Source organism: Eubalaena glacialis, chromosome X, assembly GCF_028564815.1.
Source record: "Eubalaena glacialis isolate mEubGla1 chromosome X, mEubGla1.1.hap2.+ XY, whole genome shotgun sequence".
Taxonomy (NCBI): Eukaryota; Metazoa; Chordata; class Mammalia; order Artiodactyla; family Balaenidae; genus Eubalaena; species Eubalaena glacialis.
This window is the reverse complement of record NC_083736.1, coordinates 59,240,291-59,266,808: the sequence shown is the minus strand read 5'-3', so window position 1 is coordinate 59,266,808 and position 26,518 is coordinate 59,240,291. Positions and strand designations below refer to the sequence as shown.

Genomic DNA, 26,518 nt, shown 5'->3' with positions numbered 1-26,518 from the left:
ATACCCTCTACTCTTACCCACCTGTTTTATAATTCTTTCACAGCTTTAATGGGGTATAATTTTCATACAATAAACTGCATATATTTAAATTGTAAAATTTGATGAGTTTTGGTAAATGTATACACTCATGAAACCATCAATATAATGAACATGTTAATCACCCCAAAAGTTAGAACAGTGTTTTTTTAACTGCAGGTTGCAACCCAATAGACATTTGTGGAATCACTTCTGGGATGATTAATGAGAGACAATTCTGGATAGCCCTGGAGCCTCATTTCCTTCCCCTTATCAGTAGCTTAGCTGAGAGCTGGCTGTGCTGTACTGAGCCAGTTGCAGAAAGACAAGACCTTTGGCTGATGTCAGCATTCCTGGCAGACTAGGCTCTTCCAAGGAGGCCCTCAGTATGCTGACCTTGGCCCTGGGCATGCACACTCCCTAGCATTGTTCCCAATCTAGGAGATTGTTGATACATTTCTTGTTACTTAGAGAAACTAGGTGTCACCTTAGCCCTTTTTCCCAGTGTGGAGGCGGAGCTTGTGTTCATTTGGACTGCTCACAGTGGCACATTCAGCATGCAGTCCAAGCAGACCCCTCTTTGCTGGGACTTTGGCCTTGGTGCACACAGAACATCCGTGACTGGCCTACGCCATGGAACAAGGAGAGTTCGGGAGATTGTGTGTCCTACTACTTCTTGGCTTGCTTGTAAGTTTTCCCCCGATAAACCCCATGCTGATCTGTACCCTGCAGCATATCAAAAGCTGGTTCCGCAAATATTACCTACACAGCCTATTGATAAGACCAAACTGAGTTTATTGCTTACAGGAGTGAAGGATGACTCCAGTTCTGCAAAGCTTCAGTGGAGGTGTCTCAGAGGGAGGGAAGGCAAGGTTAGAACTAAAGAATTGGAAGTTTAGTTTGACGTAGGTCTTTCAATGCAGGGATTTGATTAGAATTAGGTAAGGATTATAATATAATAATCTAGGATTCGTGGAAACAGCAAGACAAGGATTTTTGAAATGAGGGATTTAAAAATCTTATGGAAGTTCAAAACCTGCTGTTGTTTTCCACTGGGGAGTTAGTTGTTGGGATTTTCGGGATGTTCCTGTAATGAACCATTTGCTGAGGCAGAGGGGAGTCCTGGAAAAGTAAAGTCATGCTAATGAAGACAGTAGAATAAAAATAGTGTTAGTGTAGACAGTAAGGTGTGGTTTCAGTTCTCAATGTACAGGCTAAGTTTGGGAATAGAAGGTTTTGGTTCTCAGGTGTTAGTGGTGTATGCCCATGACCCCCTTACATGGCAGTGATGACCAGCATTTTTCAAAAAATGAAACTAAATAAATTACAGTTGAATTGTATCTAGTAAGGATGAGAATCGCTTTGTGGAAATTTTGTTTCAGTTATACATGTGTATGTGTGAAATGAGTCATGAAGTGAAACGTGTGTCTTACAATAGGTCTGGATCCAGAAATATTAGAAAGCTAATGCCTAAAAAAATGCTGACAGACTCCTAAAAGGGATGATCCCCTCTCTCAGCCAGTTTGCATTGCTCCAATCTAAACTTTCATGCTAATAGTAGAGGAGCATCTAGCTTTATTAAGGAGAAACACATAATCTAAGAATTGGAACAGAGGCCCCATCCAGGTAGATTAAGGGTTGAGTGGGAACTTTGAATCTATAAGGCTGTCCGCCATTTTGGCAGAGAGCTGAAAGAAGCCGTCGTTACTGTTACTGCAGAACAAAAGATGGAGGCTAGACACAAATAACAACTCCCTACTGTGAGCATTGTTAGTGTCTAAAAACCAATCCTTAAGCAGGTATAGGTTCCCATTTGACTGAGATACAATCTATTTAGTCAGGGCACTGGATAAGATGAACTATGGGGTCCCCTTCATTGGGAAGTTCTTATGATTCTAGAGAGAATCTTACAATAGAAGCAGGCAGTTAACCTGAGATGTGTTCTCTGGCTATTACCTCCCAGAGCTGATTCTGAGTATTGTTGGATAGAACAATAAATGTGACACAGTAGCTTCCATTCTCAAGTGGATTATCTACTTCTCTGAGGAAATTCTGCCACTTTATGGCTTTAGAAGGCTGGTGATTTTGGAAGGGACATTAGCCCCCCCCACAACCTGCCCTGAAATTCCTCAGAAGGTTCCATTCCTATGGATAAGGCACTATCTTCTCCATTTAAAATGTAAATTCTCCTTTGTCTCAGAAGTTTAGCCTTTCAATTTGTTTTTCCTACTTATCAAAAAGAGGCCTGGATTAAAAACAAAGTTTGAGAAAAACTGCAATACTACCTTAGTAGGAGTTGATGTGGTTTATTCAGGAATTCATTCAGCAAGCAAGGATAAGGCTGATTGAAGCCTTGAATTTCCCCACTTTTGAAGCTTTCATGGTCTGAAGCAGATCTGTAAACAGGTAAATCATAGCCTATGTCTGAGGTTATAGAAAGCCTGGGCTTCAGAGCCATATATACCTGGGAGGGAATTGCATTTCCCTCCTTTCTTAATGGCACCATTTAAAGCCATGCAGCTGAGCTTTGGTTTTCTCATCTGTAAACGGATGAGAATAAAACCACCTTCATAGAATTGTGAGCACCACTGAAAGATAAAATGCACAGGGCAATTAAGGAGATGATTTTATTCAGGTTATAGCCATAGGGAGAAGGCTCAAAGAAAAGAAAGTAAATTTAGAGTTTTATAGAGGTAGGTAAACAAAAGAGTCATCACAAGTCTATGGGAGTCATGAGGAAGTATGGAGAGGGTCTGATCTCGGAATATGCCAGGGCAATGTGTTACTTTACAATTAGCATCTTTTTTAGAACAAGAAAGGGTGAGGGAGTTTTTCAACTGTGGCTGCTTTCTTGGAGCCCAGGGCTCAGATAAAGTTTAATGTTATCAAGCACTTAGCATGGGGCCTGGCCCATGGTAGGCATTCAGCAAATGTTTCTTTCCTTCTCTTCCTCCAATAGAAGGATGTGGATAGTGGTGTGGTGGTTCAGAGAAGGGCCTGACATTTACTCTGCTTGAGAGAACTAGATTTGACAAAGGATGTTGAATCTTAAAGGATGAATAATTGTTTGCCAAAAAGAGGGAGGAAAGAACATTATTGATAGTGCTAATGTAAGAGACAAAGGCATAGAGGCTTACAGGAGATTTGCATGTTCAGAGACCAGCTGTAACTTCAATGTGGTACAAGGAGTAACTAGACATAAGGTAGGTTAGAACCAAATTGTAAAAACGCTTCAAAAGCCATTTAATGCCTGCTGTTTCAGGAAAATAGTCCAGGAATTTATGATTCTGACAAGATTAGGTTCCAGTTTATGAGAACCCCTTCCCTGCTGTGTAAGGGATGGAGGCAGGGAGACCAGTTAGGAAAGTAGTACATGATCCAGAGAGGATCAAGGCCTGAACTAGAGCAATGGCCATGAGGATGTCAAGGAGAGGACTGAATTTAAAAAATAGTAAGTAGAATTTACTAGACAGATTATGTAGCTGTGGGGAAGGTCAGCATGGAGGTGAGGGAGGAAGTGGAATAGTGGACGATGATACTGTTAAAAGCAGTATAGGCTAATATTTCAAGTGCTTACAATGTGCTGAGCACAGTTCTAAGGGCTCTACACTTAGCTCTTTTAATCCACATAAGAGTCCTATGAAGTAAGTGCTCTTTTTTCTCCATTTTTAAATGAAGAAAATGAGGCATATAGAAGTTAAATAACTTGCTCAAGTTTTTACAGATAGTAGGTGGTGAAGCTAGAATTCAAGCCCAAGCTGTCTGAGTGCAGAGATTGAACTTTGGATGACTGTGTGAATAGTGTTGCCATTTACTAGGATTGAAGGCTATTGGATGGGGGCAGACTTACGGGGAAAATATTTTAGTTTTGGACAGGTTGATATTGAGTGCAATGATTAAATGGGTCTGGAGCTCCAGAGAAAGATTAGGATCAGAGCTGGAGATTTGAAGGGCATCTGCTTATAGGTAGGTGCTCAGAAGGGGCCTTAGGACTGCCTTAGGTGAATGGGATGCACAAATTGGGGGTGGGTAGAGGGAAGGAAATGGTGAAACATATAAGGGGAAGCAGTAGCTTGAAGACAAATTTGATCCACTTTAAGATTTTACAAGCAATGCCTTAGACTTGGAGAGTGCTCATTTAATTCAAGCCCACTGGTACAGCTAGAGGTGTCCTGCAGCATCAAATGTCTAGGGATTCCTAGGATTCTTGAGCATGTGCTAGGATAGATTCCATAGTGCCTGTGGTAGGCTGAATCACACCCACCCCCCCACCACCGGCAGAACATCCACATCCTAATCCCTGGTACCTGTGAACATTACTTTATATGGTAAAATAAATAAATAAAAGAATGCTATTTTATACAGTAAAATTAATTTAAAAAATAAATTTAATTGCAGATATAATTAAATTAAAGTTCTTAAAATGGGGAGATTACCCTGGATTATCCAGATGGGCCCTAAATACAATCACATGTAGTAGAGGGACGCAGAGGGAGATCTTACACACACCAAGAAAAGGTGAAGTGAAGACAAAGCAGAGAGACATTTGAAGATGCTGGTTTTGAAGATTGAAGTGATGCGGCTATAAGCCAAGGAATGCCAGTAGCCTCCAGAAGCTGGAAAAGACAAGGAATGGATTTCCCCCTAGAGCAGCCAGAGGGACTCTGGCCCTGCCAGCACCTTGATTTCAGCCAAACAGTACTGATTTTAGACTTCTGACTTCCAGGACTGTGAGATAATTTCTGTTGTTTTAAGCCACCAAGTTTGTGGAAATTTGTTATAGCAGCCACAGGAAACTAATACAGTGCCTCCTCAAAGCTATCACTACTTAACAGACTTGATCCAGTAATTCCTAATTCTCAATAGGTGTCAGGACTCATTTGCCACATATTAGACATGGTACTCTTGTTATGTGCTTTGTCAAGTTTTCTTGGAACACACGGAATAGGGAGACCCTCAAATTCATAGGGAAGGAATGGGGAAGGATAGGGTCCTTTACCTGAAAAGTACTATCCAAAAATAACCTCTAAACCAAAATGTTCATGAATGATTCCTGCAGACCTGGCAACTCCTCTGACTGGACTGAATCTTAAGGGGTCATATAAGCCATCTCCCTGTCTTTGCCTGCACACAGCTAAGAGCCTGAACATGGAGAGGGTATCTGGTTTCTGGAAGACACCTGGCCTACTGTTTGGCATGGCTACTCAGGACAGAGTAACTATCATTCAAGAACCATGGGCAGACTAGATCTTAGGAGAAGATGGCTGGAGAAAGAAGCACATATAGAGAATGGATTGGAATTTATTGCTGTAAAGTGGAAAAGAGTTACTCCCAGCAATGCTGTTAGAGCGTTAGCAACAGTTCTCTCTCATGTGTTAGATTGGAAAATAACTTCTGTGAGAAAGATTGGGACAGAGTCTTGAACATATTTTAGCCAACCCATAAAATCAGAAGGGTTTCATAATATTGCTTTCCCCTCCAGAACTCCAGAATCCCAAGGCATTGTGCAGAAAAACTAAGTATACCTTTGTGGATGTTGAAAGCAACATAGCAGTGGAATTGCTACAAAGCAGTGGAATCCTACAATTTTCAGCTATGGAAAAGAACCTAGAGATCACCCAGTCTAAGCTCCTCACTGTACAGATGTGAAACCCAGCAGATTTTTTTTAACCCAACTTTAGATATTTAGATACTAGATATTTGCTCTGCAGTCTTGTTTTAGAGTCCATAGTGTTTTACTGGATCAGGTATTGATTCATGGCAATGAAAACATAAGCGCATTTCCAGTACACTGGACGACCACAATCCCTCCCCCGCCCGCCAGGGAGCGCAAACTAAAATTCCTCCTGCAGTCCAGAAGTGTCCCTCCGGGTCTGGGACAGAATCCCGTTAGCAACCAGGAAATTAGCGGAACCTTGAGGCTGAACGCTTGCAGCTGGTACGGTTGCTTTGAGGAAAGAACACGTCCGGTAGGAGAGGCCGTTCCCGCAACTTGTGGTTTGGTCGGCCTCTAGCTCTCGCGTTTCGATTTGCCGCGCTAACGGGGGTAGGCGGGCTTGCGTCGGGGTCACACTCTCCCATTGGTTGCTGCTGCGGCGGCGGTTTGGAGTGAGGGTAGCACGTTGAGCTGGAGGCTGTGCGGAGTGCGGCGGCCCAAAGCCTGGCAAAGAGCCTGGTGTCTGGTGGGAATCCGGGGTTGAGCCAGGCCTGAGTCCCCGGGGGATGGATCGCGTGTGGAGTGCGTGGTGCGGGAAGTGCGTCAAAGAGAAAGGGTCGCCGCCACTCTGGGCCCAGCGCATCGTGGTCGCCTGGCTCAGTAGGGCCGAGTGGGATCAGGTGACGGTGTATCTGTTCTCTGACGACCATAAATTGCAGCGGTACGCGCTGAACCGCATCACCGTGTGGAGGAGCAGGTAAGGCGGCAGGCTTAGCCCTCCTGCCTGCGTGCTGGTGGCACTTCACCTCTTCCTTTGTAGAATTTCCGTAAGGCCTTATTTTCCAGTTTTCTCCTAAATGCCTAATGGCCCCCCTACGCGTGGTTTGGGCATTGCTTGTCTCCCAAGTGCCCGGGGGAAGGTCGCAGCCAAGCTCGTGCACTAATCCCTTTTGCGGAAAGAAACGGGGTGTGCCTCAACAGCCCTTTTGTCAAGTCTGAGCTTTGACCCTTACCTTCTCTCATCTTGGGGAGGGTGCCGATGAGAGGGCACCGCTGTGGCTGAGCCAGCCTGGGCTTAAGGAGTAGCACTCTAGGGTGGATTTCTGATTCGAAATAGGAAGGGGGTGGGGGGAGCTTGCCTGCAAAAGCATGTTTGAATGGGGCGCTTCAGTCCAGTTGGTAAGATTTAGTTGGGAGCAGACAAGGGGCTAATGTCTCCAAGAATAAGGTCTTTTCTAGGTGAATGAGTTGAGGGTTTCAGGGTGAAAGAAAGAGGTGTGTCCACACTTAATTGTTGATTGGCTGTGTAGCAGTTAGATATCCTTTGTATGCCCTAAACCAGCCTCTCATATCCTGTGTACTATTGGATCCCAGGGACATTACCCTCCCTCTTCCCAGCTTCTTGATTTGTGTCTATCCACACACTCTTGAGCCAGTATATAATTGCAATAACCTACAACCTAGGTTCTGAGATGGAGGGTGGGCCCGTGTAAAGGACCTTTATGATGGTGCTGGACTGTGGCCCTTTAGGTTAGGCAACGAACTCCCCCTGGCAGTGGCTTCTACTGCTGACCTGGTACGCTGTAAGCTCATGGATGTAACTGGTGGCTTGGGCACTGATGAACTTAGACTGCTCTATGGCATGGCATTGGTCAGGTAAGACCTACATGGGTAGGGGTGGGGGGGGGTGGTTTTTTGAGGGTGGGGGGGGCGTGGGCTTAGCACATGATAAGCAAAGTTTGGCTTTTGGGTTCTACCTGAAGCAAAAAGCCTTGTGTGTCCCTGTGTATGGGTCACCTTGTGATTGCTTAATGTGACAGCTTTTGGTACCCCCTGTTAACACACATTCCTCTTTCTTCCTGAGAGCCTTCTCTCTTCCGTTTTTCTTCCCCTCTCTTTGGAATGTTGGGTGGGGGTGGTTCAGACCAAGTGGTCTCTATGGGTCTCTTCCAGCCTTGACAGTTTCCCCCTTTTACTCTTTCACCCAGAGGAACTTTTCTGCATGGTTCAATGTCCTTGGCCATGATTTAATGTGGATTTTCTAATCCTACCCCTATCTACACCTTTTTTCCATTCTCTCCATGAACACTGAAAGGTTACTGAGTTGTGGAAATGGAGACATGGGCCGGGAGTTCCTGATTTACAAAGTGACTCAGAGTGGTTCTAGCTGTATCATGTACATCAGGAAAAAGGTTGCCTCTGAGTTTTCTCATCTGTCAGAGTCTTTGCTTAGCTCATACTGTTTGCTTTGTCTGCCTTGAGGTCCTCCCTAGCTCTTCTTACCTTCTCCATTGTTTAGCTGTGCTCCCCGTATCATTTGATGTAGTCCTTTGTTGTAGCATTTATAACATATTATGTTCTAGCATAATATGTTATATTATGTCATGATTATTTATCCTAGACTGAACTCTTTAAGGCCAGAGCAGTGTCTTATTCATTTGTATGGCTTCAGTACAGGGCAGAGTCTCAGTAAATGTTAGACTGGATGGAACCATTCCTGCTCTGGCTGACACCAACCATAAGAACAGGACAGAACAGTCATTGGAAAGGTTGTGGAAATGCAAGGTGTCAGTAACTCAGCAAGGTGTTTTAAAGCCCCACTGGTTTGAATAAAACAGTTACTTGGGCTATGCCACTTATTTCTCCCCCAAACTCAGGTTTGTGAACCTTATCTCGGAGAGGAAGACAAAGTTTGCCAAGCTCCCTCTCAAGTTCCTGGCTCAGGAGGTGTGTATGATAAAGTGGCCTTGCTAAATTCTCTCTTCTCAGGAGGGCTCACTAAATGGGGCGTGGGGTGATGTGGGTACAGTCAGACTAGCTCATCCCACCACTGTCAGCCAAGCCCAGCAAGAGCCCCAGAGCCTCAGCTTCCAGCTTGAAAGAAGCAGACTTGCTCCCTTGCTCATGGCTGCTATCTTCAGTGGGCTTGGCCTGCCCAGCTTGCTGGGAGTGGCCCAGGTGAAGCTGAAGCACCCCAGTGCACCCCTGAGTGGGGACAGGAAAGAGGTGGCAGTTAAAGTGCCTGCTCTCTGGTTGTTGACAGTCTGAAGGAGGAGACAAACTCAACCAAGCAGGGTGAAAATGCGAGAAATTCCTGCCTTGAGTGGGTATGGGAGGTGTGTAGAGACCCAGATGGCAGACAGGTTCTCAGCCATCAAGAGAAGCTTCCTGGAGGAGGTCTGGGAGAGAAGGAGGAAGGGAGGAAGAGAGGGGAGAGTAAAGGGTACCCTGGGAGAGCAACTGGTACAGACAAGGGCAGAGGGAGGCTGAAGAAGGTGATTGTTAATGCTCATTCACAGGAATCTCTTCATTGGAGGAGGGTAGTTGGTGGTTGGGGGAGGCGAGTGTCTTCTGATTTTCAACATCACTTCCACAGAGCGTAAAGAGAATCAGGAGACCTGGTTTCTAATCTTGGCTCTGCCACTAAGAACGAAACCTCCTCTCAGGAGCTCAGTTTCTCTATCTGTAAAATGGGGAGAAGCCAGATTAATTCATCTCTGTGGCCCTTTCTGCTTTAATATTTTCTAATTTCTGCACTCACACCCTCCCCCACAATCAGGTGAACATTCCGGATTGGATTGTTGAACTTCGCCATGAGTTGACCCACAAGAAAATGCCCCATATAAATGACTGCCGCAGGGGTGAGTCCCCAGGGAGTATACCTATCACAGTTAAGCCCAGAGGCCTGGGCTAGGTGGCACTGTGGGGGGAGAGAGAGGGAGGAGGGTCTTCACTTGGGGTCAGAGCTGAGACTAGGGTGAGGCGAGTGAGGCATTTGCCTTGGACACAAACTTTAAGGGGTCTCTGTTCTCCCACTTTCTAGCCCCGTGCCATTTTTGGCATCCCATCTTCAAGTCTGGTATAAGTTTTTTCTAGGAAATGTGCTGGTGAGTGGGAGGAAGCAAAGAACTGGGGGATAACCCAGAGCAAGAGGGGCTGCTTCTAGATATTTGAGATTTGTGCCTCCTTGGAGCCAAGCCTCTTACCTGGGGCCTCCCCATAATGTTTGCAAGATGAGGCTGGAGGCCTGCTAGGAGCTGCTTGCCTGTGGCTGTTACTATGGCACTGCCTTCCTTCCTCCCCTCCTTTAGGCTGTTACTTTGTCCTGGATTGGCTCCAGAAGACCTACTGGTGCCGCCAACTGGAGAACAGCCTAAGAGAGACCTGGGAGTTGGAGGAGGACAAGGAAGAGACAGATGAAGAAGACCAAGAGGAAGATAAGAACATTGTCGTTGATGACATCACAGAACAGAAACTAGAGCCTAAGGATGAGGAGAAAGGTGCAGAGCCTAAGGATGAGGAGCAAGGTGCAGAGCCTAAGGATGAGGAGAAAGGTGCAGAGCTGGATGTCAAGGCTGATGGAGACAGCGAAGGCAACAAAGAGGTTGATCCACATTGGCAAAAGGCTGTGAGACATAAAGAGTTGTATGGTAGGTGTCCTTGATACAGAAAGGGGCCCATGAGCTTGGAAGACTCGGGCTTATGGTTGACTCTGGTTATTTCCCTGGCTCAGTATTTCCTCTGGGGTTGTGGTGAGGCTTAGCTTAAAAAAATTACTGTCACAAATTATCTTCCTTGAGCCCCGTGAGGCAGGAGAGCCAAGAATTCTAGTTCACAATTTACAACTCAAGAAATGAGGTGAGAGGGCTCAAAATTCCATCAGGAGCAAGGCACAGGGCTGGCTGCTCTATCTGTTTCCCTATTCTGTTTTCAGAAAGAGCCCGAGAACTGCTGGTATCCTATGAAGAGGAGCAGTTTAAGGTAAGAAAGTGCCCTTGACTTGGCCTGTTCTCATCTGCCCCAGCCATTTCTTCCTTCTTGCCAGCTACCTGAGAGAAGTCTTAAGAATGAAATTGAAAGAAAAGTGGCAAAGCTTGGAAAGCTCTTCCAAAGCTCTTCTTGGAAAGAGAGAGGGGGGAAGTAGGAAGGAGACAAGAGGAGCGGAGTCCAGTTGGCTGATCCTCCACATCACTGGAAGTTTGTGGATAATCGGTCCCACTGGGTGGTAGGGAACAACAGGGCTTAGGTGGTTGCATAGACCTGCGGTACTGCAGCTGATCAGCAGATGGCGTCCAGGAACCTTCCTAGATCAGGTGAGCTTGAGGGGTGCTGTTTTAGCAGGAAGGGAGGTAAGCTTAGAAACCATTCACCTCAACCCTTCCTTTTCACAGATGAAGAAATTGAAGCCATGGATGAGTGAAACAACTGGCCCAAGGTCACATATGCAGTTAGTGATAGAACCAGGACAAGAACCTGAGTCTCCTGATTCACTTTCTTCCATAACCCATTGCTTCCTTTCACCCCTTGGTCCAAGGGTCTCTGCGCAACTCCAACCAAATGCCCCCATTGGATATCTATGTATTGGATTATCCGATTATTGAGAGCCACAATAACAAGGGAATTTGGGGGGTGGGGAGGGAGGAAAAAGAAAAAGTCTGGAGTTTGAGAGTCAGGATATTTTTAGTTGCAGGGCCAATAGGGACATTGTGGGCTCACCTCTGCATACCCTGCCGTATCCCCTGAAGGGACGTGCTGAGAGGTCCTATGAGAAGGAATCCTGGAGGGATGGGGGGGGGTGTTACCTGGCTGAACCAGCCTTCTGATGGGACCCTCTTTGCTGGCAGGTGCTGGAGAAATTTAGGTATTTACCTCAGGCCATTAAGGCGTGGAATAACCTGTCCCCACCTGTAGAATGCATCCTGGCAGAGCTCAAGGGCATTACATGGGAGAACAGGTGTGTAACTAGGTAATCAGGGGCTGCCTACTCTCTAGGGTAGAGTGTAGCAGCCTCACTGAAATTGGTTTTCATATCCCAGCTTGCCAGCCTCTGCTGTAGGAAATCCCAGGGATAATCTTGACCCCCCACGGGTGACCCTGCATTTCACATGATCCTCTTCCCCAAACCCTGCCAGCTACCAGGTGGGGTTGCCTACTCTGAGTAACTGAAATGGCCAGAGGCAGGAATGTCTACTGTCATCCATCCCCTGGCCAGCTTTGTTCCTCTTTGTCCAGTGGTATGTGGAGCTCTTGGCAACTAGGAAAAGCCCTTTATCTTTTGCTTTTTCACTGCCAATCTCTTGTCCGAGTTTGAGGTAAAAGATATATGGTATGCACTGCTGGTCTCTTTTGAACTGCTATTAGAGAAGATCAGCGTCCCCTGGATAATTGTGGTTGAGGGGACAGAGGAGGGGCCTTCCCAGGGCCTGGATCCTCCAAAGACTAAGTCCCCACTGACCCACCCAGTATGGCCATGAGCCTTATTTTCCCCTCAAAGTAGTACTCAGTTCAGTCAGAGCAGACAGTGTCTATCCATTCCTTTCCTCCCTGGCTCTTTGGGGCTTGCTACCTACATTCAGCTGGAAAGGGCTTTGGGAAGAGGTTGGAAAGAATCTGGGATGGAGCGGAGAGTATAGGAAGGTGGTATATGTGGCAGAGTGGGCCTGGGTGGGAGCCTGCAGTGCAGGTTAGGATTGTCCCTGGCGTCTTCTTTATTCCCGGGATACCAGTAGTTCCAAAGGTGTTTTATCAGTGTCTGCCCAGCCTAGGCTTCTTAGCTGTACCCTTCAGTAAAGGGGTGAGTGGTGGCCCCCTCAGTAGCTTGGAAAACTATCCTTGTGCTATACAGTAGTGTCTGCCTGGTCATGCTGAGCAGGCAACTGGCTGACTGTTTTAAGTGCTCTTCCTGCATACTGACCTGAGGAGATGGGAGATGGACGGAAGGACAACTCTTTCCTCCTTGAGCCTGGTAGAGGGAGGGATCTGAGCATGACAACCCTCCAGACATTGAGACACCTTGGGAGCTCTTGTTCCCCCTCAGCCCAGTCAGCTAGGAGAGCCTCTCTTAGGGAACTGCTAGCTCTGGAGGAGACAGCTGGATGTTGCTGGTTTTGGTTTGAGCTAGATGGGGATGAGAGATTACCCCTATAGCTTATACTTTTAACCTCTGTATCTTAGTTCTGGGTTCTTGGGGTCCTTAGGAATGAGGATAATATAATATTTGGCCCAGCAATTGAGTCCCCAAAGTTTCTGCTTGTAAGATCTGAAAGAGGGTAACCAGGGAGAAGGGGAGGGGTAGGAGACTGGAAGACTGTCAAGGGAAACAAAGACTGAGCAGGAACTAAAGTCTAAAAGCCCTTGACCCTATAACCTCAAGCATTTAACTCCTTTGTGGGCCTGGGACTTTTCTTCATCTGTGCTTTCGGGCTTGTTCAGCCACTGCTGCCCTTGTTATGGGCCTTAGATTTGCCTGTGCTTGGTAAATGCTTGTTCAAAACCCACAGATCCCAGTCTTTGGCTCAGCCCCTGACTCAGGGAGGCTGAGGCCTGAGAACCAACTGTCAGCTGCCTTCCTTTTCCCCCATGCTGGTTTGGCCATTTGAGTCAGAGGCATTAGCTGCCTTGGGAGTGGGTAGGGGAGTAGAAGAGGGTCTTCTGCCTGTTTCAGTTTACTTAATTTAGTGTCCTCTTGCTCCAGGGAGGCTCTGCTAGATGCTTTTCTGGATGACGGCTTTCTCATCCCCACATTTGAACAGTTGGCAGCTTTGCAGTTAGACTATGAAGGTAGGGTCCTGGAGGCTCGCTGCAGCCTTAGGGTACTGTGTATCCTGGGCAAGAACACCAGGGGTGGGCTGGGTGGCCCTGGACTGGGAGGTAAGGGCTGTTTACTGCTGTTCCATAGCTACTGGAAGCCCTCTTGGCTGAGCAGAACATGTAGCCCCACTGATAAGTAGTTGTTGGGCTATCCTTAGGTGGCCTGGAATTGGGTGGGGTGAGGTGGGCTGGGGTGGGCTGGGGTGGGGGTGGGGGTCTTAATGCCATTATTGTGCTATGTTAATTGTGATCTAGCCACTTGCTAGAGAGCTAGAACAGCAGAACTGGAAGGGCCTTGTGAGGTCATCTAGTCCAACATCCTCATGTTACAGATGGGCAGACTGAGGTCCAGAGAGGGGAAGGTACTGACCCAAAGTCACACAGTGAGTTATTGACAAAGCCGAAGCTAGAACCAGAGCTCTTTTTCTTTTATATTCTATTTTGAGTCAGTTGTTGTTTACCAGATACTAACTGGTTTCTCTCCCCGCTGTTCTACTTTCCTCTTTCCTCCTGTCCTCTGGTGGCAACTCTGTTATTGTTGGTGGGGCCCCCTCTTCTTCTCCCTCTCTCTCCTCCTCTTCCTCCCTTCCTTCTCTCTCTCCCTCTTTCCCTTTCTCGACCTCTTCTCTCCTCTCCTTCTTCCCTCCCTCCCTCCTTCTCTCTCCCTCCCTGCCTCCCCTTTTCCTGTCAATGGGTGTTTCTCACAAACCAGAAAACGTGGACTTGAATGACGTCCTGGTGCCAAAGCCGTTCTCTCAATTCTGGCAGCCCCTGCTCAGGGGCCTGCACTCCCAGACCTTCACGCAGGCCCTGCTGGAAAGGATGCTCTCTGAGCTGCCAGCCTTGGGGGACACCGGGATCCGGCCCACCTACATCCTCAGATGGACCATTGAACTGATCGTGGCTAACACCAAAACAGGTGAGGGAGACTAGCCCTAGCCCCAGGGCCTAATGCAGCCCAGGCAAGAGCATCTGCCACTGTGCTCAGCTCTCGACTGAATAGCACCAGGAGGGCACATCCCTTGTTAAAGGTTTAGGTCTGCCCAAGAGGGCCCCGCAGCAGCAGTGGACAAATCTCCCTTCACATTTTTCTTCTCAGAGCCAAGTAAACTGGACTGGGGCAAAGGGTCCTGAATACTTTGAGCAATTGGGAGGTATAGAATGGGGAGTCGGAGTCTGGGAGCACAGGGATGGGCAGAGCCAAGCTTTTCGAGGTGCAAGATTGGGTGGGGGGCTTTCTAGTGCCTTCTCCTCAGGCCCTCTCTTCTCTCTCAGGACGGAACGCCCGCCGGTTTTCTGCAAGCCAGTGGGAAGCGAGGAAGAACTGGAGGCTATTCAACTGCTCTGCCTCCCTTGACTGGCCCCAGGTGGTTGAGTCCTGCTTGGGCTCACCTTGCTGGGCCAGCCCCCAACTCCTTCAGCTGTAAGTCTCTTGAATTCCATCCAGTAAGAGGGCGAGACCCTGCAGGCCTCAGGGCCACACAGCCCTAGAATGGCACAGTTGGACGAGCCCTTGCAAGGACACCTAGTCCTGTCCCCGTCCTACTAACAGATGAGAGAATTGAGTCCCAGAGAGGGGAGGGGTAAGGTATTCTTGCGTAAGATCACAGAGCTTAAGACGTGGCTGAACTGAGTCCAGTATGAAAATGGACAAGATAACCCCCCTAGAGTGTTTAGCACAGTGGCCTGTACAGAGTAAGTGCACAATAAATGGTAGCTGCTGTTTATTATTGAACCCATTCTTCTGACTTTACGCCCAGTGCTGTCTCTATTATCTTCCCAAAATATACCTCTCATAGGTGCTTAACAACCTTCAATGGCTCCTTATTGCCTTCCTAATGAGGTCTAGGCTTCTTAGCCTGACATTCAAAGATCTTTCCGATTCTGCCCCAACCTATCATGATAACCATACCTCCTGTGATTCCCCTTTACCCAGTCTACTCTGGGTGCTGTGGTCAAACTGAATATTGCGCTGGTTCCTGTAAATACCTGTGGTTGTCTCCCTTTCTTTTTTTCTGTCATTTCCTGACCCTGAGCCACTTCCCTCATACTCATGGAAGGCTTTAGCACCCAGTTCTCTTCCTGCTTTCTAGAATGATATCTGTTTCATTTGAGTGACCCATCTGACACTGCAGCTCCTCACCTCCAGTGACCTTCATTCTCCACTACACTCAGCAACCCATTTCCATCACTCAGAGCTATTCCACCTCTGAAAGCTTACATCCCAGCATCCCACTCGGTGACCACCACCTCTTGTCCTACCAGTTCTCACCCTCGCATCCCACAACATCTGCTCTTTGCCTGCCTCTAGACCTCCATCCCTCCATTTCTACCTGCCTCAATTTTGCTTCCCCTCAGTCCTATCTGTGGTTGATCACTTCAGCCACCCATCATCAGCACCCTCAGCTCTGCCCATCCTTTGGCGTGTCTGACTTGCAAACCCCCGAGCTGGGAGTGATCCTCCCCACTCTGCTTCTCCCACTCCTCAGCCCGGGTAGCTGAGCTCTGCTGGAGAAAACCACATAGCCCTGCGGATTGCTGCCACTGCAGAGGTATGATTTTTAATCTCAAGCCAGGCCTCAGTTCTGCTTGTCTGAACTTTTACTTGTTTTCTGCCCACTTTCTCTCCTGTTTCCTGACTGTTCTGAAAACCCTTACCACTCATCTCAAGCCCCACCCCCCCCTCCCGTTTCACCCTAGCTTCCTCAAGCACATGGAGGCCTCCAGCAGGGCCCCCTCGACCTGAGGTCCAGCCCTCGTGAACTGATCTGCGGCTACACTCAACGTTGTCGCCAGTCTCAGGATGAGGTGGCCTTGCCCAGCCTCAAAGCCTCCTCCTCCACCTGTGCTCTGGAGCTACCTCTGCTAGCATCACTGGGGCCTCACCCCAGCCTCTCCCTTGCTCTGCTGGCTCTTACTCTTCAACCTGTGAACAGTGCCTGAGTTTTTCTTATCTTTAAACCAAACAACAATAACAGCAACACAAGCAAAATCTCCTTTGACCCTGCATCCTTCTGTTGGGTTATCACTAGCTTATCACTCCTTCCTCTCCTATCAAAACATCTCAAAAGAGTAGTCTACACTCAGCAGTCTCAATTTCCTCACTACCTTCTTACTCCTCAAGCTGCTGCAATTTGGCATTCATCCCCAGAGCTGCTTTGACCTAATTACCAAATCCAGTGGGCCCTTGTCCATTGACTGTCTGCCGCATTGATGCTGTTTACCACTCCCTCCTTCAAATGCCTGTGCTTTTTTACTAGTTCCAGTAAAGTACCAAAGCTCAAATCTCTTTATCTAGCTCAGGCCTTTCCCCTAAGATTCAACCTCCTGTATTTGACTGCATGCCAGATATCTCCCCTTAGATGGCCTCCAGGCACGTTACTGTGACCGAAAGAGCATGGGTCATCTTACTCCCCACCCCAGCCCCAAAGTGAACTTCCTCCTCTGCTCCCTATCTCACTTGGTGGCAGCACTATCTACTGTGTCATGTTGATTCTCTCAAGTACTTCTCAAATCTGAGATTCTGTCTTTCCCCTAGTGTCTCCTTCCCTCTATCAGACTAAGCTTTTCAAGGACAAGGGTTCTGCATTAGCCATCTGTGCCCCAGCACGCCATGCAAGTCCAGGCCCCAAACAAACCTCAGTAAATGTTGTTGAACTGAACTGTACTCTGCTGTCTCATTGCCAGCAGTGCTGTCTCTGGTGGGAACTGACTCCATGCTTGAGGAATAAATGAAGTGGGAGTCTGGATGCTAAGACCGTCTTAGTCCCCTGATCTTTCCCATGGAGTCAGAAAGTCTTTCTTGAACCCTAATGACATTTAGGGCACAGTTGTATCTTATAAGTAACTTATAAGAGAAAAATGTAGCCTTGTTGACAGAAGTCAGCCAGTGCAAGACCTCCAGGAGATGGGACTGAACCAAACAGCCAAATCTCCAGATGTGTGCGCTCTAGACTGGAAGTGATATGGATGGGTGGGAAACTGGGAGGAGAACCAAAAAGTCCTAGAGGCATTTGAGCAATTCCAGCAAGAGAAAGAATAAAGGAAATTTCAAAATTCTGAAGGAACATGGCATGTGTATGTAAGGGGGGGAGGGAATGAAAAGAGCAGCACGGAGAGGTTGGATAGGTGGCCTTCTAGGTACTTTCCAATCCTAAGTGCCTACAGAGTGGAAGCTGCTGGTCTTGGAGAAGTCTGGACCACAGAGATCTTCTCCCAACCCAGGCATACCAGAGGGATGCGACACATGCCAGCAGTAACAGCGGCTCACTTGGGTACGATTTCTTGTGCACAGATCCTGCCTTTCGCAGATAATCAGTGAATCTAGTCCTAATCATCCTGTTACACAGATTGGGAAATGGGATTTCCCCAGGTATTAGGCTGCAAGTCAGTAACAAGTCTGCAAGTCAGAGCTGGGGCCAGAAACCAGAATCCAGATATACTGTCCTTACTCCTGTGCTCTTTCTACAGTGTTCCATTAGATTGCACATACAGAACGTAACTTTTCTTTTCCCCACAGGAAAAATAAAAGATACCACTGGCAATTAAGTGTCGGACATGGTGCTGTGTTTGTAGAAGCATTTTCATTTCACTTGACACAGCAGTCTTTGGAGGTGGAGATATTATATACTCTTATTTGACAGATAAGAAAGACACCAAGGTTCTGAATAGTGTGAAGTGACTTATCCAAAAGTCATGCAATTTGTTGATGGTGGGACAGGGATTTGGGCCCAGGGCTTATGAGTCCAAAGTCCACCTTCTTTCCACCAGCCTGACCTGTGACCTTCTCAGTCCCTAGCTGTGACCAGGCAAACCCGAGGAAGGAGATGGATTTTAAGATTCATATCACCCCTGCACCTCAGTGGTCAGACTAGATAGCTTGAGAGAGCGGGTGGGTAATAATAAACAGTGGTAATATGGCATCTTGCCAATATAAAGTACCTGGGAATATTTATTATTAATCATACAAATGGACCACAGTGAGAGGGAAGAGAGTTTCTCTCTGGCTTTTCCCTCTGGCTTTTCCTCTTAGTAGTAAGGCTGGAAGCTTTTTGAGAGCTTCCCCCAGCCAGCCAATATCAATTCAGTTTGAGCCAGTGCCATCTTGGAATATGAAATTAGCCCTGCAGAGAGGGTCTCCCAGTGGAGTCACTAGCTCCCAGCCCTACCCCCAGCAGCCAGTGACCAGCAACCACACCTATGTGTCCGGTCTGCCTATGGGGCCCAGAGAGAAAACAGCCCGCTGAGCACATGGCCCTTCCTTCTGTGAACAACCCACAATTCAAACTCGATACACTTAGAAGGAAACTATCCATCTGTCCATCCTACCCATGCCTCCAGCAGTGACCAGGTGCCTGCTGGGTGCCCGGTTCTATGTGAGGCTCTGCAAGGGGTACTCACCCTCTTCCTCCCCAGGAGCTCTCCTTCCCAACCGCTCTGTGTTTGTTGGTGGTTTTGCTGTTAGCGCCGTCCTTTGTGTGCACCATGTCATCATCTTTAACTCTCCTCTGCCTTCCCCCTACCATCTGATCACCAAGCCCTGCTCTCTGTCTGTCTGGCCTTCACAGCTTCTCTCCTTCCCATCTCTGCTGCCAGTGCCCTAGGTCAGCCCTCACCGACTCTCCCTGGTCTCCCTGACTCTAGGCTGCCCCACCCAGGCCATCCTCCACATGGTCACCATGGTGATCTTCAGAAATGCAGCCTTCACCTGTGCTCAAACACATCAGATGACCCCCAACACACACACACTTAACCTTTGCAGGCTTCTCTTGCTCCCACAGCTCCTCAGCACAGCCCTTCCCCTCGAGCCAGGCTACTCTCACCGCATGCACACAGCCCGGTGTGCTCGCTCTTGTCTCTGCACAAAGCCTTCCCTTGATCTCTCCTGCCCTCCTTGTGCTCTCTGCCTCCCCCCAGCTCCTGTAGTGCCCAGGTCTGCAGTGCTCATCTGGCCTCCCTCCCACATTCTGCTTTGTCTTGTCAGCTGCTGCTTTTTTTTTCTTTTCCTCCATTCCAGGCTGGGCTGTAGTTGCCCCCCAAAAGGGATCACACTTTGTGTTCCATGCAGAAGGAGCACAGCACACTTCCAGGCATATCTTTGGAGCTCAGGATAGATTGCTCAGCTAAAGAGAGGGATCTGCTATTCTCATGTCCAGCCCTGCAGGCCTGTTGGCTAGTTTGTGTATTTACATAGCATTTCAGTACAGATTAATAGCTATCATTTATTGCTTGCTCACTATGTGCCAGGCACTGTGCCAGGCATTCTGTGTGAGCTATCTTATTTACTCCTTTCAACAACCCTCTAAATTAGGTGCCATTATTGTCCTCATTTTACTGAGAGTGGAAGTGAGCCACAGAGATGAATTATGGAGCTTGTTCAGGGTCCATGGTCCTCTTGTATCTGTGTTGTGTCTGCTCTACTGCACTGCCTTTCAGAGGCAGGTCTGGAAGCTCAGAGACCAAATTCAAACTGGAGTTTTGGGATATAAAATGACTTGAGATTTTGAATCTTTCTTACTCCATCCCTCTTCTCAGCATCTTCAAAGCCATGGGGCAGGTCCTGCCAGACGAGGAGCAGGAGAAGCTGCTGCGCATCTGTTCCATTTATACCCAGAGTGGAGAAAACAACCTGGCGCAGGAGGGCTCAGAGGCTTCCCCCATTGGGAAGTCTCCATACACACTGGACAGCCTATACTGGAGCCTCAAACCAGCTGGCTCGAGCTCTGGACCTGAAGGAGAAGCCCAGCAACAGGAGGAACAGGGCAGCCTTAATGATGCCAAGGAAGATGAGAAGGAGAATCAAGAGGCCTTGGAAGACCAGGTGGAAGAGGATGATGAAGAGGAGGAGGAAGAGGAAAATGATGACCAGAAGTGGGAGGAGGAGGAGGAAGGTGATGATGATGACGACGACGATGACGATGACGACGATGATGACGACTACGAAGATTATGAGGAGGAAGACAGGATGGAAGTGGGGCCTTTCTCTATGGAGGAAGAGTCCCCCACTGCTGAGAATGCCAGGCTCCTGGCCCAGAAAAGAGGAGCTTTGGAGGGCTCTGCATGGCAAGTTAGCTCAGGTAAGAAGCCTGATATCCACTTTCTCCCCACATCTATCTTCCCTCTCTGGCTGGCTCTTGAGGCTTCCCTTCACCCTAGAGAAAGGATGGAAAGTAGCAGGAGGTAGCCAGCATGAGCCAAGCCTGGGAGACAGCCTGGCGTGTGGATGACAGCTGGTTTCCCTCCCCCTTAAGATGGAGCATGTGAGCGCCAGGGACCTTAGCACTGTCATGCTGCCAACTGCCTCATGCAGAGAGCACATTCAGAGAGGTTGGTGTGGGTGTGGGCACTGGGCAGCAAAACACAGAAAGCTAGAGGTAGGTGGTTGATATATGTATGATTCTGCGTGTGTTTTTCATGTGCAGTGATCGGGGCAAGGAGCCAAAGAATAGTGCTTTCTGTGTATATGTGAATGTGTATGGACACCTGGAGGCTGGTTGGTGATAGGACAGGATTTTGCTGTGTGTATGAGAAAGAAGGAACCCAGGGGTATTCAGTCAGTGGAAGTGGAAATGAGATCAGAAGGGGGAGAATAAGGAGCAGTGCAGTTTTTTGGTGAGCGTACAAGTTAGTGAGACAAAGCCGGGAGGGAGCAGGAGGTTGAATGGTAGGTGGGGGAACATGAGTCAGCTCCTGAGGGTGGTATTTTGAATGCCCTCATTTGGGTTGGGGAGCAGGAACCTTAAGGCAGGGGGACTCCACAGGAATGAACAGTCTGATGTGTGCACATGGGCATGTGTGTATGTGTACACGCTGGAGGCAGGGGTAGACGTGGGGCACAGCCCATGTGATGGAGCCTGGGGCTGGGACTGGGTATGGTGTGGGGTAGGCATGGTGGGGAACAACAGGGAGAGAGAGGGGAAGCAGTGAAGGAGCTTAGGGGGAAAGTGAAGTCTTTGCCCTTATATGGACGTGTGTGTGGAACGGCTGGGACATAAAGGCCCTGAGTGCTACGGATGGGGGAACATATTTATGTGTGTGTGTGTGTGAATGGGTATGTGCTTGCATGTGCTGGACAAACCAAGGCACAGCAACAGAGAAATCTCTTAGAGCAAGGAGGGCTGTGTTTGTAAATATTCAAAGGGAGGGGCAGTGACTCAGGCAGAATTGTGTGTGTGTGTGTGTGTGTGTGTGAGAGAGAGAGAGAGAGTAAGGGTTGTGAAAAGAGAAAGTGTGAAGTGGGCTGTATGTGCATCTGTGCATACATGCACACATGGTCATATATGTTTTTGGAAGAGGAGGCAGGGTTGCTAAGACCTATGGGGACCAGGAGGCATCTGTATGAGGGAGAGAAGTGGAAACAATAAGAGGTGGGGGGATATGGAAAGGCCTGAGAACAGGCAGTGAAACAGCCATCTTGAGATGGCCTGTGTGGTCTGTGCTATCACTGAGGGGACATGTACAAAGGTATCAGGCTAGAGAGCCAAGGGCAGTGATATAGACAGGGTTGGGAGTAGGGAGGATGGTCAGGTCAGTGACAGACATGGGGGAATGGTCCCTTGTACAAAGGTGTCTTTGTATGCATAGGGCAATGCAGGGTGTTAAGAGAGTCACAGCTTCCTTCATGTAAGAGAGCCAGGGATGGGGAGATGGGCAGGCAGAGGTACAGCCCTTCCTGTGGGGGTTCTTTGAGTAACATAAATCTCTAGTCCAGGGTTGATACTTTCCAGAATGCCAGGGGCATAATGACAGGGAGAATTCTTTGGGTACCAGGGAGATGCAGGAGGCCAGAAACTGGATCTACTTGGAGGAGCTCACCAGTGAAGGCTTCACTTGAAAACACTGGATACACTAGTGTAAGGATGGGGAAGGGATTTAATATAATACTGTGTGGAGGGTACTTAAGTGATAGGACAGAGTGGGTGGGGAGTGCCTGACATGGTCCATTCCGAAGTGGAGTATGACAGGGGTGGGGAGGGGTTGTGAACGTGGAAAGGCTAGGGCATTGAAATCTTTCCCTCTCCCCCTTGTTGTTACTTCCTCTGTATGTGTATACACATATGTGGAGATGCAGGAATGTTAAGATTTCTGGTTTGTGTGCCTGTGCATGAGAAGTATGAGAGGCAGGGAGTAAAACTGGAAACATTTGTTGAGTGGAGGGTTTGGTCTGTGTGCTTATGTATGTATATTGAGGCATCTATAGGGGGTGGGATATGCAATGAGACAGCCCTTCCCTAGAGAAGGGATGTTCTTTGTGTGCATATCTGGGGCAACAAGACCTTGCAGGGGGCAGGGAGAGCATGATAACCGCTGAGAGAGTGTTCACCCTGAGGTGGTATGTGGGCCTGTATGTATATCTCTCAAGGCAAGGCTGCTAAGAAATGATGTGGCACTCAAACACGTTGGGAGGGTGGTTGTGCATAGATGTGTAGGATATCTAGGTCATTCAGATATGCAGAGGTATCTTTCAGTTTGGGGAGGAGGTGCGGTGGGAATTCTGGGGCATCCGGACTCTCCAGGATATATATATATGCGTGTGTGAAAATAGGGGCGAGGGTGAGCGATTGAGGCAGTGATACAGCCAGGTCTGAAGAAGGTGTCATCTGTGTCTGTGTAGGGACATGTTTGGGGAAGTGGGAGAAGAAGAGTAGAGAGGAACAAAAATGTCTATAGTTGTGATAGTTGTGTGCATGGTATGTGGGGGTTGGGGGTGGCTGTGGTGGGGGTGCTGCATGTGAACACATAGAAGGACCATGAAGAGTGTATGGGGGAGTATGGAAGGGACGGGGAGTGCTAAGGTGGAGAGGAGAAATGATGAGAAATGATGCAGAGAGGAGTGAGGATGAAGATAAACAGCCTGTGCTGAGCAGGCTAAGTAAGGTGGGTGGATGGACAGAGTAGGTGGGCTTGTGCACCCATCTGAGAACTAGCTCCTCAGCCCTCTCTTGCCTCCTCCCTTTGCTCCACAGAAGATGTACGATGGGACACTTTCCCCTTAGGCCGAATGCCAGGTCAGACCGAGGACCCATCAGAGCTTATGCTGGAGAATTATGACACCATGTATCTTTTGGACCAGCCTGTGCTAGACCAGCGGCTGGAACCCCCAGCATGCAAGACTGGGTGAGTGCCCATGGCAGCAGGATTTCTCACCCCTTTCTCTGCCTCCCGCAGGAGGGAGGGAGGAAGGGAAGAACATAGAGTGGGGTGGATGGGGGAGGTAACTGTCCCCAGTCAGGGCCTAAATGAGTGAAATATAAGCTCCAGTCCCTGGCTGGGCCCTTGCCAGGAGTCCTAGCCCCTAGTGTGGGGGACCAGTGAGGCAGCCACACAGAACTGGCTTGGCATCCCTCTCAGATTGCATCTGGTTTGTGCATGCGTGCATGTGTGTGTGTGTTTGTGTGTATGTGTGTGTGTGTGTATTGGGAAGGGAGAGGTCCATAGCTTTCAACAGATTCTCTAAAGGATCCACCACTCCTAAAAAGTCAAGAATGGGTGCTCTAATTAACTTCTTCATGTTCCTGAGGAGAAAACTGAGGCCCAGAAAGGGGAAGGGATTTGTCCAAAGGTGCACAGAGTAATCAGTAGGCCTCCCTGCACTGTCCAGGCATCTTGGTAGCAAGGCCTACGCAGGGCTCCATGCTGTCCCTCGAAACTCACCTCTGGATCACAGGCGTAGGAGCCCTTGGGTCATCAGGGAGCCAGGAACCAAGCAGCCCTTGCTGAGGGGCTCTGCTGGTAACACAAAGGAGCCTGTCCAGAGGGCCTGTACATTCCAGAATGCGGGGCCATTGTGACCAGGACAATCCTGTGAGTACCAGAGAGAGACCTCTGTGGGCCCCTGAAACAGTCTGTCCCTGTGCTGCCTGCCCACTGCATGGGAGATGAGCCCCTCTCTTCTTCTAGACATTCAGAGAGAGGGCTATGGAACCCAGGGACCTCAGCAGCAGGCCAGGCCCAAGGCAGTGTCATGGACTCTCTGTTGTAAGCCGGGGCAGCAGGCCTCTTGGAGAGGAGAGGAGGCAGTGGGGGAAGCCAGGTGGTCTGTAGTTGGGAGTGGGGCCCACATGTCTGAGAGAGAGACCTCCTCTCCCTTGGGTAGGGCTGTCTTGATGAACATCAAGGTATCAAGGGTGAAGTTTGGGCAGGTAGAGCTGTTATATCCAGAAGGAGGCCCAGTCCCACACCCCCTGTAGTAGGGAGACTTCCTCAGCTGGAGCCAGCATGCCCACCCCTGCTCCTTGTCTCAGCTCCACCCCGACTTGGCTGTGTGGCCTTGAGCAAGTCCCTTTTCATCTCTGAGCCTCAGTTCCCTTGTCTGTGAGATGGTGAGTGATGGGAGGGGATGGGGCTAGATCATCTGTAAGGGTTTTTTCAGCTGCATTAGTGTAACCATGGATCTCCCTGAGAGGAAAGATGATGACTTTGCTTTCAGCTGTCACCCTCATCTACCTGGAAGGACTTTTGACCTGCAGGAAGCAGGGGAAGCAAGAGTGTTCTGAGCAGGGCCAGGGAAGAGGAGGGCAGTCTTCTCCCTAGGGCAGTTTTGCAATCCTGAGATGGGAGCTGGGCCTAGCCCTGCAGCCTAAGCCTGGCCTTGGGCCCCTTAACCTGCTGTTGGGGTGGGAGGCATCCAGCCCAGGGTCCTCTGGGCCCCCAAGATCTAGGGCCTTAGAAGAAAGCCTATTAAGGCAGCCACTTTCAATACCTTCCTGGGGGTAGGGTGGTGCAGGTCTTCCTTTCCTACCTCAACCCAAATAGCTCTGCTTTAATCTGGTTTAGGTACTGGGGTTCTATATAAAGTTTCATTTGAAAAGTTCCACTCCTTTTCTCCCTCCTCCCTCAACTGAGGGCAGGGCAGAGCCACCCTTGGGGCCCATCTTGAAGTGGTTTCTCAGATGTATTCCAGTCTCTTTGTAAAGCCAGGCAAGAGCGTGGGCCCTTCCCATAGACACACACATCAAGCACCCTTAGCCCCTCCAGAGCCTAAAGCTGCCTCCTTCCCTGACTGACCTCCCCTCTCCCCTCTCTTTGCAGCACCCTGGGCCTGAGCTGCAGCATTGGCAGTGGCAACTGCAGCAGCGGCAGCAATGACAGTGGCAACTTGGACGGCCTTCTCTGGAGCCAGGGCCAACTGCATGGGCTCAAAAGTGGCCTACAGCTCTTCTGATGCCAGCCCTGGTGCAGGTGTTCATCCAGTGCTACTGGGGCAACAGCCCACTCCCCCCCACTCCCCCAGTGCACCTAGTGCTCCATAAAACAAGCTGGGAGACAGCCTGCATCAGCCATATCAGCTCAGCTTTCCATCACATAGGATTTTGAATATGTTTTGTTTTGTTTTGCTTTGTTTCATTTAGTTTTTTGTTTTGAAAAACAATAAACAGGCAACTGTTTTGGTGTTTGTGAGATGAGGGGTTGTGTGCTTCTTCCTTTATTCTGGGGGCTCCGGAAAAAGTGGGATCATAACAGAGCAGGATCTGGGTCCACTGCCCCTTTTATGCCTTTTTTCTGACTCAAACCATTTTCACTCCCCTCATTGGAATGTAGTGTGGGGCCAGCTCACTAGGAAGCATCAGGCCCCAGAAGAGGCATTGTTGGCCATAAAGCCCAGCCAGCATCAGGGGAATCTGCTCAGAACCTCCCTGACAGCTGGAAGACCCAGGTCTTCCTGTTGCTATTCAGCAGGCTTCTGACTCATTTACCTGCCTGCCCTCACTGGGCACCAAACAGCAGTTGAAAGTCAAAGAGAAACCTTTCTTTGTCACCTTTTTGCCTAGAAAAGATGAAGTGGACTTCCCTGTGGTATGCACTGGAGCAGAGAAATGTCTAAGGGACTGAACCAGAGTTCTTCTATGGTCACCCAACTCCTTCAGACACTCAGAGTGCCTTACCCTGTCAGCCCTGAGCTGCCAAGAGACAGGGATGAATAAAATATGTCTCACCCGTCAGAGCCCTCTGCTGGGTGAAAAAGGACAAAGTTCACCAATTATGATAACCTGATGCCTTTGCTAAGTGTCTTAAGAAAGCCCCAGTGTACACAAGTTCTTTGTTTTTCTCAGGGTGATATTTCCAGGGTGGTGGTTGACTGAGGTTAAGATTGGCTACAGTATCTCCCACCCCAACTTGGGAGAGTGATAGCTGGGTGAGAGAGTGGGCATCTGTGGGGCCCGTTTGGGCCCAGATAAGGTGAAACAAGGGACAGAACCAGGCCACATTCCAGCCAAGAAGCTGGCTCTAGAAGTGGCTGAGCCAAGGAATGATGAA

At 48.8% G+C, this 26,518-nt stretch overlaps 1 protein-coding gene across 5 annotated transcripts; it reads left to right on the top strand.

The window, feature by feature from the left end:
* The first annotated feature begins 5,974 nt into the window (after positions 1-5,974).
* LAS1L (LAS1 like ribosome biogenesis factor) lies at positions 5,975-25,665 on the top strand. Of its 5 annotated transcripts, none has more exons than XM_061178639.1 (14): positions 5,975-6,428; positions 7,202-7,327; positions 8,329-8,398; positions 9,231-9,312; positions 9,763-10,101; positions 10,386-10,432; positions 11,296-11,405; positions 13,146-13,231; positions 13,594-13,644; positions 13,974-14,180; positions 14,537-14,684; positions 19,796-20,337; positions 23,230-23,377; positions 25,292-25,665. In XM_061178639.1, the coding sequence occupies exons 1-14, from the start codon at positions 6,238-6,240 to the stop codon at positions 25,422-25,424; spliced, it is 2,280 nt and encodes a 759-aa protein (XP_061034622.1). In that variant the 5' UTR covers positions 5,975-6,237; the 3' UTR covers positions 25,425-25,665. The 5 variants fall into 5 exon arrangements, with proteins under 5 accessions (XP_061034622.1, XP_061034621.1, XP_061034624.1 ...); XM_061178638.1 differs by having other exon boundaries at positions 23,227-23,377; XM_061178641.1 differs by lacking the exon at positions 13,594-13,644.
* The last annotated feature ends 853 nt before the right edge of the window (positions 25,666-26,518 follow it).